The 17,790-nt window shown below is 38.1% G+C and overlaps 1 protein-coding gene across 1 annotated transcript in view; it reads left to right on the top strand.

Moving 5' to 3' along the window:
- fstl5 (follistatin-like 5) overlaps positions 1-17,790 on the top strand; it is a 160,812-nt gene that overhangs the window by 35,964 nt on the left and 107,058 nt on the right. Inside the window, 1 exon segment of the mRNA XM_018687637.2 lies at positions 16,161-16,409. Coding sequence (XP_018543153.1) covers positions 16,161-16,409 — 249 coding nt within the window.

Here is a 17,790-nt window from a genome sequence, read left to right as displayed (position 1 = left end):
GTTTGAACTCTGCACAAGAGCAAACATCTTGTTTTGTTGCCTGGCACCAATGTTTATGTTCCCCTGATCTATGTCATCTCCCATTCTTTCATATACTGACATAATATATTAATTTGTATGCATAGCAGCTGCCTTACCCCCACCAGACCCAAGCCCATAGCAGCAGTACATTTGAATAATTCAGAGGCTGCAAACACCAAGCTCTAAATTGTATATTAATTCTAAAATTACACACCACCCCCTGGGCCGGGTTACACTTTTAATAACTCGTCACAGCTGTACAGAGGAGCGGTGAGCACTGTGTTGCACCATACTTTTCTCAGACAGGATTATTGGAAGACTCCCTGTTGTTCCATCTAGCTTTTCACTGATTGGCCACAATTTAATTTGTAGTAGCTTTCATGCAGTAGGTTTTAATCAAGTTACTGTAGATTGTTTGCAGTCCTCTTCTGGGCAAGGAGAGAAGTCGTTTTTTAAGACAGGCTTTGGGACTACACTGCACCATCTGCGTGCGAGCACCACGGACAGGCTTAGATGAGTTGCTGAGTTAAAAAAAAAAAAAAAAAGAAGACCTATAGGATTTTCCTTTTTAATTCCCACATGACTTTCCAGTCAGCTTTACAGGCCACTTATGCTCCTTGACCCACTAAGCCATAATAGGACAGTTGTGTCTGGCCTAAATACTGTATGGTACTACTCTTTACCTCCTTGGGGGAGAAAGGCAACTATACCTTTCATGGTCACACTGCACTTCAAAGAGTATTAGGCTGCGTTTGTACTGCAGATCTTCATGCATTTATCTTCATATTATAACTTGCTTTTTTTCTGGATGAGCGTCTAAATTCTTGGATATGGCCTGTAAGTTATCTGATAGCAATATGACCTGACAGTGGCATCAAAAAGACACCCACGAAAAGATTAACAGAATATTGCATTTGGTTGTCCGCCCATTATTCATCAATTCTGTTCTTAAGCTAATCATTCACTGAGTATGAAAACGCTTCTAATACAGGCTAATGCTCTTTGAATGATTCTCAGTCTTAGCCTAAAATGGCAAATCATAAATCATAATTTATACACAACATGATTAGCATCTAAGAGGGACTCATTTTCTTCATAGTCTCTCCTGAGAAGGTTTTTAATCTAAAATAAGAGCTGTGTAGGCTGTGTGCTACAGTTACTTGTGTGAAGATAAAACACAGTCTAGGAAGTCCAGTTTGAGTGATAATGTCCATGAGGTTGAAGGCTTATCACTCCACAAAGGATTATACTAATTTGAGACAGGATTTTATAACGCTACTCTAGAAAGTTATGGTGGCAATTGGATCCTCCATCTCATTGGGAAACATCAGATTCAGGATGTTGCACTACAAAATATAAAGTCACATTGAAGTATTTTGCTGGAAGAGCCTCTGGTTTTTGCTAGAGTTCTTGAGTCCTTGAGTCTGGTTTCTTCATGTCAATTTGTTGTAATTACAAATAGAAAAGCTCCAATACATTCAACTTTGCACTTAATAAGGTGGATTTGCCTGAAAACCAAACCCATGGACACCTCACATCAGTCAAAGACAATCATTTAATGCAGTTGGTACAACTGTGGCATCTGCCTTTTCACTTAGCAATTACACAGCTATTGCTGATAACATTAATAATAGCGCCATTCTGTGTTGTTTTTCCAGTGCAAGGACCCTGGTATTGTGCATGCTGGTTAAACGAGTTGGCTTGCTGGCACAGCTGAAATGAAACAACCTATTAATAATGTTATTATGTGCAACTGTGTTTTTTCCACTATGACAAGTCAAAATATCTAGCTAAAATAAACTTATACTAGATAATAAGTCTAACTGGGTTCTTGCATTCAAAGAGGAAAAGTTGTAAAACTACCCTCAAAGATGTGTGTGCCTCCTAAAGTAGCTTGATTTTTGAATAGTGTGATAAAGCGCACAGTCTTTTTCCATCCTACCATCTTTCACCTGTGTCCCAGGTGTAAGTTGATTCCTAATTAGATGGCTCGACTGTGAACCAGCAAGACTCTGCATGCTGTGAACTATTATTTGAACTACTGCAATGTTTCCGGCCTGGGCACAGATTTCTAATGGGCCACTATCTGTGAGAAATTATTGTTCAAATAGAGTTTCTTTAAATGCAGATTAAACTAGATATCTCTGTTGGTCTCACCCCTGGATATACATTTTAGATGGTAAGCTAGCTGTTTGACGGCCTTTGCTCTCTGGTTTAAAGTCAAAAAAATCTTTTTGAGCAACAGGAGAATGCATCTGTTTGTGTAGTTTTGAACTGCTCCACTGAAAATTATAGGAAGACAGATTTTTTGTGAATTTTTAAGATTTGATTTCTTTGAAAACCAAATGAGCTTCACACTGTTATCAGTTCTGATGTAGGAAATTCACTGTTACCTCCGGGGAAAAAAGAACCCTCTTTACTTTCACTATCATTTCTTTCATTTCTTTCTTTCTTTTCATTTACTTTCGATTTTTATTTCTACAGAATCCCGATTGCACAAAAGGTTCACATTGTAGTTGCCGTGCTCCTGGCTTTGACGGGGAAATTATTCATGCTCATAAACACTGACTGACTGTCCTCAGCCATAAGAATAACATTTATGAGCCATACCATACTATACTGTTATGGCATGCAATTTATTTTCAGGTCTTTGAATTGCTTAATGAACTTGCAAAGAACGTTAAACTGCTTATTTGAAAATAATAACACACACAAGGGTAAAAAGAGTTTGATAGGTGTCATGGCGACCATCAGTACTGCCAAAGGAAGCATAACGTGCTGCACACTTAGCAAGATCAACAATATTACTATCAACACTCATCTTCAGCATATAAATGACTCCCAGGATGTTGATACCCATAATTTTGGCAAACCATATCCTGAATATTTAGAATTAAATGGAGTGAGACGAATCTAATTGAGATTCATCAATAATTCTTAGTGATCTGCATGAAACCATGGTACTTACAGTGGATAATGATGAAAGCTTGGCAATAGCGGTGCTCTTTTTTCCCATCTGAAGGTCAACACGGTAATCATAGGAAGGAACATTATCTTGAAGGACGGTTCCTGCTCTCAGCCAATATTAGCTTTAATGTACGTTTTATCTGAATGGCAGGACCACATCAATGTCCAAACATGAAATAACTCCATGAAAAAACTGCTCAGGCGATTCACATAAAACTATTTTATTTTATTTCATTGTTCCAAATACCCCAAAATGATAAATACAAGAAGAAATTCTTAAAGATTTCTCAGAAGTCTTTATCCAACTTTTCCCAGGGGCTTGACATTAATCGCCTTGCAGCAGCGACAACAGCCTTAATACCTAAGGCATTTAGGAGGCAAGAATAGACCATATGAATGAAAACAGCTAAGGTCTTAGTGTCTCTAACGCACTCAGATTCCAGATTGTATTTCAAAGCTCTTTTTTGTTGCACTGTTAGTATCACTGTTTGTATGTAGAGAGATATAAAAAGTCAATTTGACTGACAGTATGCTCTTGTTGTCTCGTATGGTCTTGTTCTCAGCAGGAGGTTTAGCTTATCACTGCTGTTTGGGGGGGAAAAAAAACCCAACTGCAATTTTTGTTTTCTTCTGTTCCTTCATGAGCTGAAATCTTAGATAGTCTTTTATGTGTTTCATCATGGCAACAACAACAACAAAAAACCCCTCTTTTGCTGTAGGTTTTTTGTAAGACAGGAGTACTTTGAGCTTTAATCTCTCCACACACACAGAGTGAAGACTATATTCTACAATCATGTCCTATTTTTTGGTGGCACTACACCAAAAAATCATCATCTTGCTTTTGACCTTTGAAAAAGGCCCCTATTGAGTTTAAACAGTATCACCCTCAGTAGTCTATATAACAAAAGCCTTGATCCCCCTCCTTAGCTTGTCAACCTGTGGCAAAGTTTGGGAACCACATGAGCTTCATTACATTACATAAGATATCCATTACTTTAGAATAAAATGACTCCTACTGCTATTTGATTGCTCAGCACAAAAAAGCTGTCATTATGAATTGAATCTAATATTCAAAATAGTTTTTGGGTAACAAAAGCACAACTGGAATTATACTACAGGCATAAATTGTGATAGGGGTGCGTTAAATCAGCTTGTTCTGATTGTCTGAGTTTCTGAGAGTTCGTCCTCTGAAAATTCACTCTCCTTGTCTGGTCAAGTAGTGTCTTAACCACGAAAAAGTGCTTGCCCCGGCGAAGGAACATCCAGGTGTACAATCATAGCCATTATGACTAGAAACTAATCAAACCTCTGTCCTTTTTTTTCTCTGTACTTTTACCATCATGAGAGGTATTTGTAGCTTATTTTTTGGCCTTAAGACCCTCAAATCACACACAACATTACCTTGAAAATGGAGGGAACTCTTAATGCTTAGGACAAGAGCATTTAGTGTTGGATGCTGCAGTTACTTTGAGCAATTTCCACCTAAATTAGTTAGTTTTAGTAAACAGCTGGTGATGCTAATGTTGGCTGTGTAGTGATAGCAAAAATGTACATCTATCACCTTCAAACCAAGTCCTACCCAAGTTAATCTGTGGATAAAGAAAACATGAAGCTATGCATTCCCAGCAGTATATAGACTGTTTCACTTGTTTAACTTGGTTATAACTCTTATTTTAGTCATAAACCAAAACCCCAAAGTCTCTTAAATTTCTGCACTAACCCAAAGACAATCCTAAACTCCTCTATCCAAGATTCATTGTCTTAGTATCTTAATGTTTGATAAAGTAACAATCATCTGAAAACCATTACAACCACAGCAGAGAAAGCAAACCCGAAATATCAGATATGGAAAGAGAAACTGTTTGCCTAAAAACTAGACAGCTCACTGTAATATGAAGTAGTTATGGGAGTAGCATGGGGTGTTTACAATTAGTCGGCAATCTCTGATAAATGGGGTTGTTGGTGGAAACGCTCTCAGTGCTGCATCCTGATGTGGACAGAATTAGAGAGGAGCCAGGCCCACGTTCAGTCATTAGGAGAGGGAATGAAATGGGACGGAAAGTTGCCAAGTGGCTGCCAGGTGCTCTCATATCCACTCTGTAGCACATGCACTCAGCCAGACACCAACACGCACACACATACACACATACTGTAAGAGGGTGGAAGTAACACATTTCTTCCAGTCTTGTTATGGATATTGAATACATTTTTGTATTTTTTCTTTTGATAATGATTTAAGTATTTCACATGGCTGCATTTTACATCACATCCATTACACAGCAAGTTATGTAAGCTCCATGAAAGCTTTCTAAAAATTTAATAAATGTAAATATTGCAGCATCTGCTGAGGCACATTTAAGTGTTGAGTTCACTATCTTTTATAACGGTGTATTGTAAAACCTGAAAGGAGAAAGTAACAAGTGTAGTAACTCAATAAAAAGCAGGTGCACATTAGTGATTAATATGCAGTGTGGATTTTATTCTGTTAGCTGATGTCTCAGCCACATTGTGTCTTTTAGAGCTTAGAAGTGATTTAAAAAAAATAATGCCTAGTTGAGCAAATGGAGGAATAGCATAATTCAATCAGAGATGTAAAATGTATTTTAACTGCTAATATAAGTTAGGGATATGATAAATGGGAGATAGATAGGAGCTGTTAGTTTATATTAAAATCAGTAACATCAATGTGTAAAGCTTGTGGTTTGAGAGCATTTCATTGATTTTAAATCCAATATATAAATCAGCTTTTCAAGTCTGTATTCTTTCATTCCCTTTATGAATGTAATTGGGCTTAGCTTTTAACATTTGTAAGCAACTTAAGTTATAAATAACACTCAAGATCCAATTAGCATCTGTAATCACATTTTGTCAGCTGAGAAGGCAGAAACAGACGAGTGGCACCTTAATAATATTCACAACCTGTGGATACAATCTGAGAGGGGATGTGCCGCGCAAGGTGGGAAATGTTGATTAAATGTTTCTGACACTTTGAAACAATAGCATACAGACACTCACTTCATGCCTGTTAAGTCAACAAGCTTCAAATATTAATATGTTAACTGAAAGTTCAACCAGGAGATTTCAGCTCCTGAAATTGCAGTTCAACCAGGGCTTCAACTAACAATTGTGTTCACTTTCTCTTATCTTTTTGATCAATAGATATAGATAATAGATAGATAATCATGTTGTTTATAAAATGTCAAAAAATGGTGACGAATTCCTGCTATAATTTACTACAGTCAACCTTCAGATGTTTTGTTTGACCAACCTGAAAATGTTCACCTTTGGCATCATGTAAAAAAAAGAAATTCCACATTTTAGAGGCTGGAACCAGCAAATATTTGTTATTTTTGTTTCAGAATGACAGTTATCCAAATAGTTGTAGATGGATTTTCTGTCAATTGACTATTTGATTGATTGAATTTACTAATCCTTGCAGATTTAATTTCAACCCCTGAAAGTGATGGTAAGTGTTGACTAAAAATACAAAGCCGACTAATATTACCAGGATGTTTTCTACATTAATCTTTGCAATTACACAAAAAGAAAACGGAAAGAGTGAAAATAAAAGGTTCAGAGTGAATATTTTGCCGACCAGGAACCTGACCCTAACCAACTGCCTTATTTTGAGGTCTTTCTACCATCTCTCACAGCAAAGTGAAGAAACAGAGTTTCAGTTGTATTGGTGTAGTCTTAGCTGTCATGGGGCAAGGTTATGGGAAGGTAGCAGGATCAGCATTTATGGAATTTTTGATTTGATAATTCTGTATGTCCAGTGGCTTCGAGGTGTCTTATTGATTTTCTTCTGGTTGTATGTTTTAAGCAGTTGTTTTCTGTAGCCTTTCTGGCTACTTGTGAAGATAATTCAGTTGGGTGATGACCTCTTTCAGTAGACCAAACCAGATGTAATCTCTGTTTGTCACAGTGGGTTTCCATTGGAATATTTGTATTGGGTTTCGGAGGAAAAAAACAAAAATAACCTTTTTAGTATACATAAAAATATGCGCACATATTGCTCTGCAGGATAATCTCCTCAATTCAACATTCTCCACCGTATTTGAACCACACATGCAATTAGTATAAATAGAGAAATAACATTTTACAGCATTAAAAATCACAGTTGAGAGTTTAGTGGGTGTAATTTATATCCTAGAACAAAGTGTTTACATAAATAACAGACCTTATTTTCTGCATAAATTGAAAACCTTTTGGGGCAAACACACATTTGATGTTTTTATCTGAAAGAGATGCTTTCACTATTACATTAAAGAGTCTCTTTTCCTTGTGGATCAGTGTCAACAGAGCTTAATTAATCATTCAGAACTGTAAAACAATAAAATATAAAAAAAGTCCATAGTTTATTAGGCACCGTAGAAGACAGCCGTGGTATAGCTATTAATATTTTTGTCATTCACTGACAAGCTGGAGAAAATCCCACGTGCACTTTATTCAGATAGTTTTAATTTGTATTGATGGCATGTTGTTTGTACTCTGCAAAGTGGTTTGTGATGAACGTGACTTGATATGGGTGCTCTGTTAGATTTCAGCACAGTCTATTCATGTGCTGTCAGTTGTGTTTGTAAAGAACTTCAAGATGGATGTTCAGTAGAAAACAACCCCCCCATCCCATATCTACCTCCTACTGTACCTGCACTGAAAATGTCCCTGTCTTGTTTAAAATGTAATACATTTTCCCCTTTGCTGTATTTCTTTATCTAACACCTCTCCTTATATGTGATAATTCAACACATTCAGGAGTATTTTTTGCTGCGACTCCTGTCAGCGCGTAGTGGCTTTGACCTTTGCGCTTTTTCTTGTTTTTTTTTTTTACTGTGGCTGCTTTTACTGTTAAAGAGAAAATTGCATTTCACTGTTCAGTCATCTCCTATAAGAATTAAAAGTCTAAAATGTGAGTGCAAATGCTTTCTCCTCACGGTGAGTGTTATATTTTTTATAGTTAGAAAGCAGAGTCACAGAGTAGAGCTGGCAAGGTTTCAGATCAGCAGGTTGCAGAGCCCAGCTTTCATTAAAAAGGAGTAGACCTTCCCCTTTATTAATGATACCAAGGATTTATGCACTGTTCACATAGAGTTAGACTAGATTGAATTAATTAAACAAAACAAAAATAGCAAAAGAAAGAACAAGGCCACATTAATTAAAAGCAAGAGAGTATCCAATCCAACCACGCAGCAGTATGAAACTTGCTCTAAGATAATTGTATGTCTACCTACAGTCACATGGTGAGGTATGATTGACTAAGAAAAGCATGAACTTACTAAATATGAGAAATGGCGTCACACTTTTTTTTTTCCCCCTAAGACCTCACTTGTGCTTTGCATTTCAGAGGAAGGACTATGGAGTGGACCCACTGAGGTGGAAGGGAAGTCATCAATGTTTTAAACATAGTGGGTTACTCGTCTCCAAAGGGCTGAAAAAGCTCTTATGCCGCAAATAGCTTCTCATAAAATGTTCACGAGTTGTTTATGCCACCAGGAGTAAAAGTGTTGTCACAGTGCTGCAATTAGCATACGATGGGGGAAGTAGAGGAAGTGCATTTCAGGTGATAACACAACACCTCTGTAAAGTCTCTGATGGATACAGGTCTACACCTCAGAGGCAGACAGAAATGAGTCATTGGCTTGACATGCGTAAAGTTAAAGATAACGAAGCTACAACTGGCTGTCTTTCTGACACTTATTACCACCAGATCGACAAATTATTTTTTTAACCAAATGAGGATCTTTGCCAGGAATACTTTCGTTAAAGTTGCTGCTTATGACATATCTCCATCTTTCAGGACAGAGGAGCTTTCTAGGTTGACAGCTGAGTGTGCAAAAATGATTATTACACTTGTGTACATGGGATAAGATTTGCAAACTCTCCATGAAACACAGGAGCTGTTTAGTTTTAAACCTTATGGTAGGTTCAGATTTAAAGTAAACCTTCAAGTAGCCTCTCCAAGTGAAAAGTGGAAGGGAGGGGGCGTGACTTTGAATTGATAGCCCAAGGATAACTACACAGAACATTTTATGACCTGAATACTGTCTAGTACAGAACTTGTTTTGATTTATAATCTCAAATTATGAAATGTGTGTTTTCTTTGTGACAGTCCTGTTATATTATATCAGGGTTTTCTACTTATTCAAAACGCTGTCCGTTTGGGATGCACCGATACCACATTTTTCAATCCAATTACAAGTAGTTACATTTGAGTACTTGCCGATACTGAGTACCAATATGAGTACTTATTAATGCCATTACACTTCGTACATTTACTTGCGTGTTTTATTTTCATCAGATATTGTTTCATTCTCTGGCTGTAAGAAATTGCTGCGACTGACATTTGAACACTCCATTATATATGGCATTGCCACACATTTTACTCAAATAGAAGTACTGTTATTGACATTTTAGCATTCAACTGCATCTTTTTTTTTTAAACAAACAGCCTTGCCACATATTTCACTTAAATATAGCCCTGAACTATAACTGTACCAACGTAAAACTGTGGCAGAGCAACTAAGGCATTATCATGTAATCAGCAATGCATTATCAGCTGTTAGTCTGTTTCGGTTTTCATCTACAATGTGGAACACTGAGCTAAAAGGCCTTTCGCTTTCCACACTGCTGCTGTTTTTTAGATGTTTTATCAGATTGCTTGTGTTGAAAGTACTCGCTTTCGTTCCTCCTCTTGACAACTTTGCAGAGCATAATTTGCAGTCCACTTTACTTCTGTCACCATCATCCACTTTGAAATACCTCCACACCGCCGACATTGCTCCTCCTTGCTCTCAATTAGCACCTGACCGCCCAACTGAACGTCAAGCTGCCGTAAAGTGGTATCGGGACACTTTTACGAATATGAGTAAGAGTACAGGAACAGGGTATCGGGCAGATACCCGATGCAGGTATCGTATTGGTCCATCCCTACTGTCCGATAGTCAAAGGTTTGTTAAACTGTCTCAAGGAAAAACTAAACCACTGGAAATTCCCTTATTGCAAGTCTGAAATGAAATATACAAAACTGTGCACACCTACAACACAAGCTGGCTAAAAATGAATTGTGCTCTGGGCCATTAAATTCTTTTCTCCATAAATATGTCAAAAATAATTCACTGTCAATAAATTGGTGACATTCAGGAGCTCACTGTTCCCAAGACACCGCTAATGGTCACAGTTTAATTCAGTGATTGTTGGAGAAAACCATGGGTAATGACAGATTGAATGATGTTAGACCTTTAGCCATGAATACATTAAAAAAACTTTTTTCTTTGCATGACAACAGGTTGGCTAAAAATACACTTAACTGCTGCTGCTACTGTAGATGTTTGTGTATTCCAGTGTTTGCAGCTCTCCCCACAGCCTTATGTACCTGCTAAACGTCTGTTGAGACTTTCAAAGAACTTAATCGAGCTAAGTGTCAGCTGGTGTGAGGGAACGCTACATTGTTTATATGCCATGTAAAAGTTTTGGTATTGTTTTAGTAGTTGTTTATTCTGATTTGCATCCCCTTGTTCTCCTTCATGGGCCTTGTGGGCCAGCTTAACTTGGTGCACCGAGTGAGCTCAGAGCCTCTGACTGTTGTTTACCACACTCTTGCTCTCTCCCTCAGGACTCTGAGCTGCTGTAATGGAAAACTTCAGATGGGTACCAAATGAACATTCTTAGTTTAGGAAGAGAAGAAAAAAAAACATGCCAGAAAAAGGAAATGGAGTATAGCTTGTTGGAAAAGACATGCTTGTCCAGGAGTAAACATACTTCAAAACATTGGGGTGCATTTTGCCTAAGTGGTTGTGAGCATTTAGATTCAGCATGAGCAGCAGAGATGTCAAAAGGCAGCTGGAATGGCTTTACAAAGAGATCAGGTTGTTACAGATTTGTAGAGGCCAGTTTCCATTATACTGCTTTGTGTTTTTTTTCCCAGGCTTGTCTTTTTGCTGTGATATCGGGGCTTTGATCCATCTGCAATGACAATCTGATTATGTTGGCCTTGTCCAAGTACGTCTGTTACCCCTTCACACAGCGTTCACTTCATTATGCATGCATCGAGGGATGATGCCCTTCAAATGATGCACACTGGAGTAACATATGTTAGGACCTTGGTGTTGCCTACATGCTCAGACTAAAGGTTAATATTTTACCTGCACAGAGTGCATCTTCTGCCTGTTTTGTTTTTAAGGAGATAATTCAGAATCATTTTCTTTGCTTTGTCTAAATCAATTCTCCACACTAAAAGTTTTAACTCATTTTGAAATACTGAAATTATTATTGATTGTTATTAGAGAACTTGATCAAAGGTCATGCAGTAGATTTGCAGAGTTCCCCATTTTGTAATGGCTTTAAGTCATAAAACAAGCCTTTTTTTGGACATAAACAAGGGAGGCGGTTGGCTGTCATCTCTGCCATAGTTGCCTAGTGTAAATGATGGACAGTTGGTGAATGGTGTTGGTGGAATATCGCAGGTAAACTTGTTATAAACATAATATTTAAGGTTTAACACCTGGTATTTTGGGTTTCCAAACAACTCATCCTTTCAGTCTGTGAAGCTAAAGTTAGTCAATGCAGCTTTAGTATAGAGCTGTCAACAGCAGCCTTATGTAAAGCTAACTTAATTAGCTGCTGTCAGTCATGTCAAAACATCAGCCACAAACCTATCGTTTGTCATTATTGCAACAACTGGTCAGCTGTGCTGTTGTTATCAGTAAATAGTAGTCCTCACTTTATTTGAGGCGTAGTGTATGAATCTCAGCAAAATAATTGGTACCTGGGTTAAGTACATATTGCAGTGTGATTGTTGAAATCAATTCTAAATTCAAAAGAAAACCAGCAAATAAAGGCTAAGGTTCTAAGGCTCTCTTGTCTTCTTTTTTTACCGACTGTTCCTGCAGTGTTTTGGACCTCTTGCAGTCTGGATATGAACTTTCTTATGAACCAGTTTCAAATAATGTTTTCTGTTTTACAAAGGAGAACTTCACAACTGACAGAACATCCTCCACACTGTATTAGAACACATCGCATACATTGTTTTCTGTCTTTTCTTGTGATTAAAGAAGAAGCCACAGTAGAGAGGAAAACCACCATCTGCACTGAAAGCAAGCATCTGCTGTGACTCCTCAAGTGTCCTTGAGCAAGAATCTGAATCGCCTCCACCCTTACTGTGATCTATGCTCCTTCGAAGTTGTTTACAAGTGCACAGTTACAGTACCGAACTCTAATAACAACCCTCATGTTCACACTGAACACCAGACAATGTGCATTTCTGTCCATGCTCTGAAAAAGTAATAGGTCATCGATAAATGAATGGCCATGCCCAATTCCTCATTTGTCTCTGATGTCAGCTGATGACCAGACCATTGGATGTGCATACTGATAACAAATGACTGCGACCTTCGCTGACCCCGCTGGTGGCAGAGGATGCCTGGCTGTGTGACACAAATTCACTGAATAATCATTATGCCAGGGCACCATGGGGGAATTAATAAACTAGCAAATTGACTGGCTCCAATCAGGTCACAGTGTACACACTTGTATCTCGTCTAAATCCTCTGTGACGGTTAGAGGATAATGCAGGACTGTGTGTGGGGAGATGTTATGGATGTGAACGAGGCTTAACACTTTAAGTCGGTTTGTTTACCCTGACGTCCAGCTGCTACAGCTGAGCCTCAGATATTCATGAACACATTTAATTGAAAGCCACATAGCTGTCAAACGTGAAATTTAAGGATTTAATAACAGCGAAATTCTCAGTGATGCTCAGGAAGCTTTGAAATTCATGGTCTTTAAACACATGAAAAAACAAAACCCTGCAATTATGTGGCTTTTAGCTGTTAGCAGGATTATACAAGGCTCTGTAGGAACAAACTATGCTAAACTAACTAGTGTTTACTTTTTGGAGTTTTGTTTTTCAGGCATACACTGATAATAACTCCTTAACGTGTAATGTATCTGACCTCAGAAGCAATGCCATTTCTTTAATGCATCACTATAACCATCTGCTTAGGCTGTCTGTGCACACTGGGAGTTCATCTTGCTTTTTGTGCGAGTTTATATATCAGGCTGCTCGAAGCCAAATGCATCATAGATCGTAATTAATGCACTGAAGCACCGCTCTCTAGTCAATATTTATTGGTCAGTAGTGAAACAGAGTGTGTGCAATATGAGAGTAAAGTTTGTGGATGCCAGTCTGTATGCTCCTCAGTTGAGTTATTTTTCTTTTCTCCCAGACAGTTTTGCAGTTCATCTGGATGCTCGTATTTCAAGTAAATGCAGTGCAGCCCTGTGCTCTCCGTGTGATGATCATGTGCAAGTAATTTGCATTTGCTAATATGCTTTTGAGGAAATATAATGCCTAATGAAATACATTTGCAGGCAATATTTTGTTCCTTTAGAAGTATTGTGATATTGTTTGGCACAGAAAGAAGAGTTTGATGTGGATGTCAGAATGTAGGAAGTACTTGACTTGAACTCCAGATACTAAGGTCACGCTCTGTCTCATGCTTCGTGTCAGAAGCAACAAAGACCACAATCATTCCCCAACTAGGGCTGAAAAATATGCAAAAAAAAAAAAAAAAAAAAATTCTGATTATTTTGGCAAATATTGTGATAGTGTTACGAGTTCCCATTCTAGTGCGAATTTTTGAATTTCATTTTCACAGAAAATAAATAAATAAATAAATAAATAAATAAAAATAAAGCTGGAGCACCTGGAGAATATGATTTGTAGGCCCATGGCATTTCTACAACAGCACAATGCTTCATTTGTATGGTGTGAAAAAAATTGTCAAAAAATTGCAGCTCCTGCAATATGTATAATGTATAAGCCAAAGGAACTAACAGAAGCCAGGATTGTTACAATAACACACTGACAAGTTGTCAAAGAGATTACAGACAAGAGAGACAATAACAGAGAACAAAGTAATTATTTTCATATTCAACATGTAAAGATTTGTCTATCTGCCAGTTGGTGCTGGTCAGGTAGCATACAATAGTTTCTTTTTGTTTTTTTTTGGGGTGGTGGGGGGTGGCTGTACACAGCTAAAATTCACATTACACATAGTTAACAATATCAAAATGATTGATTGTGTAAAGTGTAAAGAAAGGTACTGTCTTTAACCCCAGAGGTCCTTAAAAATATATATTTTTTTATCTTGTTTGTGCAGGTTGTTTTTGTGTGTTAACTTGAAAGATAAAAAATAAAATCTTTCTAGACTTAAAAAGCCAGAAATATAAGTTATATGAAGTTTTGCAGAAAATGAAAACCTTACTGGTTCAGACCATATGCCTGAAACTTTGATCTCTGCACTGTCAAACCCATGTCTCAATTCGGACTTGTCTCCTCAGCCTAATCCTTTCATAATGATAAGACATATGCTTCTCACTTAATATGCACAAGGCGTATTATTTGATTCATATCGCGTTCATTAAAAAATAATTCATGAGACTGTTTCATGAGGCTGTTTGCTGTCGTGCTGCAGAGTCTGTTGTGTCAGAGCTTTCAATCATCAACACTATGCTGGAGTGTGCTGTAGTGTTTGCGTGTGTGTGTGAGGATGTGTGTTTGAACAATGTAGCTTTCATTGTAGTCACTAAAATGCTTTGCTTTTCATGCGATAAAAAATACGTGTTGATATATATTTTTTTATTGTAATCTCATTACTGGGGCAGTTTTCTAAAGGACAGTGTGCTAATACTTATAAATACAATGACCTTTTCACAAATAGAATAAGCAGTGGACAAACCTAATCATGTTCTGTATAGTTATTGCCAGCCTTCCCTTATGCTTATAACTTTATGTAACAGTTCAGCTTTGAGAGGCTTTTGCTCTGAAGGTAAAGATTGTCTTTTTTTTCTCTGCTCATCATAACCCTTCCCTTCACTCGTTGAGGACTATTCCAAAGGGCAATCTGAGACTGAGTGAGCTGCTATTAGAAAGCTGATATATTTGATGTAGTTCATGTGTTACTGTACAGACTGATCTGTGGCCCATCAAGGCTGGTTAGTGTTCCCGCAGGTTGAAAAGGCAGACCACAACAGAATCCTCACATTGGAGAAAATCACACTAATCATTTTGTGGAGGAAAATCTTGTTCTTATGAAATCTTTCGTAAATCAAGCCATCCTCACAGTCCTGCAGTACATCCCGGTTTTTTTGAATAAATTTTTTATGCTGTTTCTCCTCCTTACTGCTGCTGAAAAACCATAAAAGCTGCAGTATTTGGCTCTGTTATTACTTTTTTTCTCTGCTACTCCACTAATCCCCATAGGGAAATTCTCCTTTTCTTGCCTCCTCCACACAGTGGTCAGAGTTCAGGGTCTGTGTTAGAGCTGCAACTCTGAAGCCAGTCACAAATAAATGTCTCACTCAAGGACACTCTTCCTACATTTCATTTTGCATCACTTTTCATTTCAAACCCTCAACTCCTCAGTCCTTGGATCAAATGAATTCTCAGTGACATTTTAGCTCTTGTCATTATAGAGGTCACTTTGCTGTGGAGTGTTAATTCACATGAGATGATGCTTAGACTGAGGTGGACTGTATGAAACAAACTACAGGTTAACTGTAGGACATGTTGGCACTGTAAACATACTCAATACCAGCTGCTCTCAACCTTTTTATCTTTTGACCCTTTAAAAATGAAGCTCTGGTGAGTTGTGACTCTTGCCACAAGCTGTTCATTAGCTGTGAGCTGTGAGTTAATTGAGACAGTGTTATATCATCCCATGAGACTAGATAATAGTTCCCGATGTCCACATTTACCAAGCCTTTTTCTCTCTGCTAGTTAAAGTAATTTGATTAAACTATATTTACATTCATATGACATCTTTGCAGTCTTGCCTCTGCACATGCAATTATCAGACAACAAAACAGGAGATGTTTTTCTTGGCATTGCATTTTGGGTGATATTTGGCTTAAAAAGAACAGACTTTTTTAAATCACTCCCACTGTGGGTGCTTTGGAGAAAACTTGACTTGCATAATTTATGTATTTGACTGACACTTTGTGAGTTGAGAAAAACACCATCCAGTATCAATGGTGATTCCCTGAGGGACGAGGGGACTGAAACCACCGAAATGAGATCCAGCCTGTAACAACAGATAAAACCTAGGGATATATCACAATTTGTAGCCAAACAAAAAATGTAATTCTCTGTGGGTGTATGTTTGTTTCCACAGGTTTTATGGGACACACTGGCTTTCCAGGTCCATGTGAACACAAGTACTGTGGTTTGGGGCGTCACTGTGTTGTCAACCATGAGACCGGCCAAGGGGAGTGCAAGTGCTTGGATCACTGTAAACCGCACTATAAACCCGTGTGTGGCTCTGATGGTAAGCTGTACCAGAACCATTGTGAGCTCCACCGGGCCTCCTGCCTCAGAGGACACAAGATTACCATCATGCACAGCGAGGAGTGCTTCTACAAAGGTAAGAGCTCATGTGACCTTTCTCTAATGCAGGATGTGTGTGAACCAGTGGATACTGTATGTCTTGCATTGTACCCTTTGCAAGTATGCTTTCATCCAAACGCATGTTACTTACTATAGGTGCCCCATGGGACAAAAATGCGGAACCCTTGTCCTGTGTTAGCGCCATGCCTGGCTTATTGAGCAACACAGGGCTGCATCTAGGTTACTTATGACCTAAAGGAATAGGGAAATGAAAGTGAATTAAGAAAACTTTTTCAACATAGAAGAAGAGGAATAACTGAATCATCTATGAGCAAGAGACTTAAGCTGGGTGGGAACTTAATATCCACCAAATGTTGGCTGCTAAGCTACTCTACTCCACCAGCCTCTGGCAAATAACCAGCTATCATTAGGAAGTTCCTGTCTGATTTTCTACTCGGTTGATAGAATCTCCATTTTGGCATGTAGACACAAATAGCTCTTACCCATACTCTAAATGACTTATTGAAAAGGTTTCAAAAATACAGCAACACTCCAGTGAAGAGAAAAAAATGAGCTCATTGATATGCAATGAATACATCTTCAAATAAACTGTTCACAAAGTAAGCACATGAGCACATTTTTTCTAATTTTGAAATGAGAAAATATTGAACTTATGAGATGTTAAACTTACTTGAGGGACTAGAGACTTTAAGGAATTCTTTGCCCATTTGGGAATATCTATGAGAATATACTACATTTGCTCTCATTGGAAAATGAGATGAGAAGATCAATACCAGCCTCACCTGCAGCAGCCTGTTAGCCTAACATAGCACAGAGATTAAAAACGGGGGAACCGCTATTGTGCCCCCCCCAGCACCTCTAAAGCTCATTAATTAAGTAGTTTCCAGGCAACCAGTGCAGAGTCTGGGAAGCTGCCGCTCATAGCCAAGAAAAAGTCTGGACATTCGTTTTTATTCTTGAGTTTTTGTACAGATAAAACAAACAAGATTTAACATGTTAATTAGTACAATTTTAGAGGAGTTGGTAGGCAGACTTTGTTATCTTTGGGCTGGGAGAGTGGTGTCACCAGAAAGCAAATAAGCGCATTTTCCAAAATGTCAAACTATTCCTTTGTTGTGACGGCAGATGTGAAGAAATCGGATAAGTTAGCTTTTCTTTCTCCTGATGCGAGATCCTGCATTACAACTTCTTTAGCAATCCATAGTTCTTGTTGGTAACACTGTACTCAGTAACGGTGGATCCATCAAGTGTCTTGTCACAGAGAAAAATAATGATGTTGGTGTATCCACATGGGAGATCATACAGGGAAAAACATGAAAAGCACCTATCGTAATTAAGGGGGGTATCTCTAATGTTTTCAGGGAAACAATTACCACTCTGAAGTAGATGCTTGTTTT

This window comes from Lates calcarifer, linkage group LG8, assembly GCF_001640805.2.
Source record: "Lates calcarifer isolate ASB-BC8 linkage group LG8, TLL_Latcal_v3, whole genome shotgun sequence".
In the NCBI taxonomy this organism is placed as follows: domain Eukaryota; kingdom Metazoa; phylum Chordata; class Actinopteri; family Centropomidae; genus Lates; species Lates calcarifer.
The sequence above is the reverse complement of the archived record's forward strand: the minus strand, read 5'-3'. Positions and strand labels throughout refer to the sequence as shown.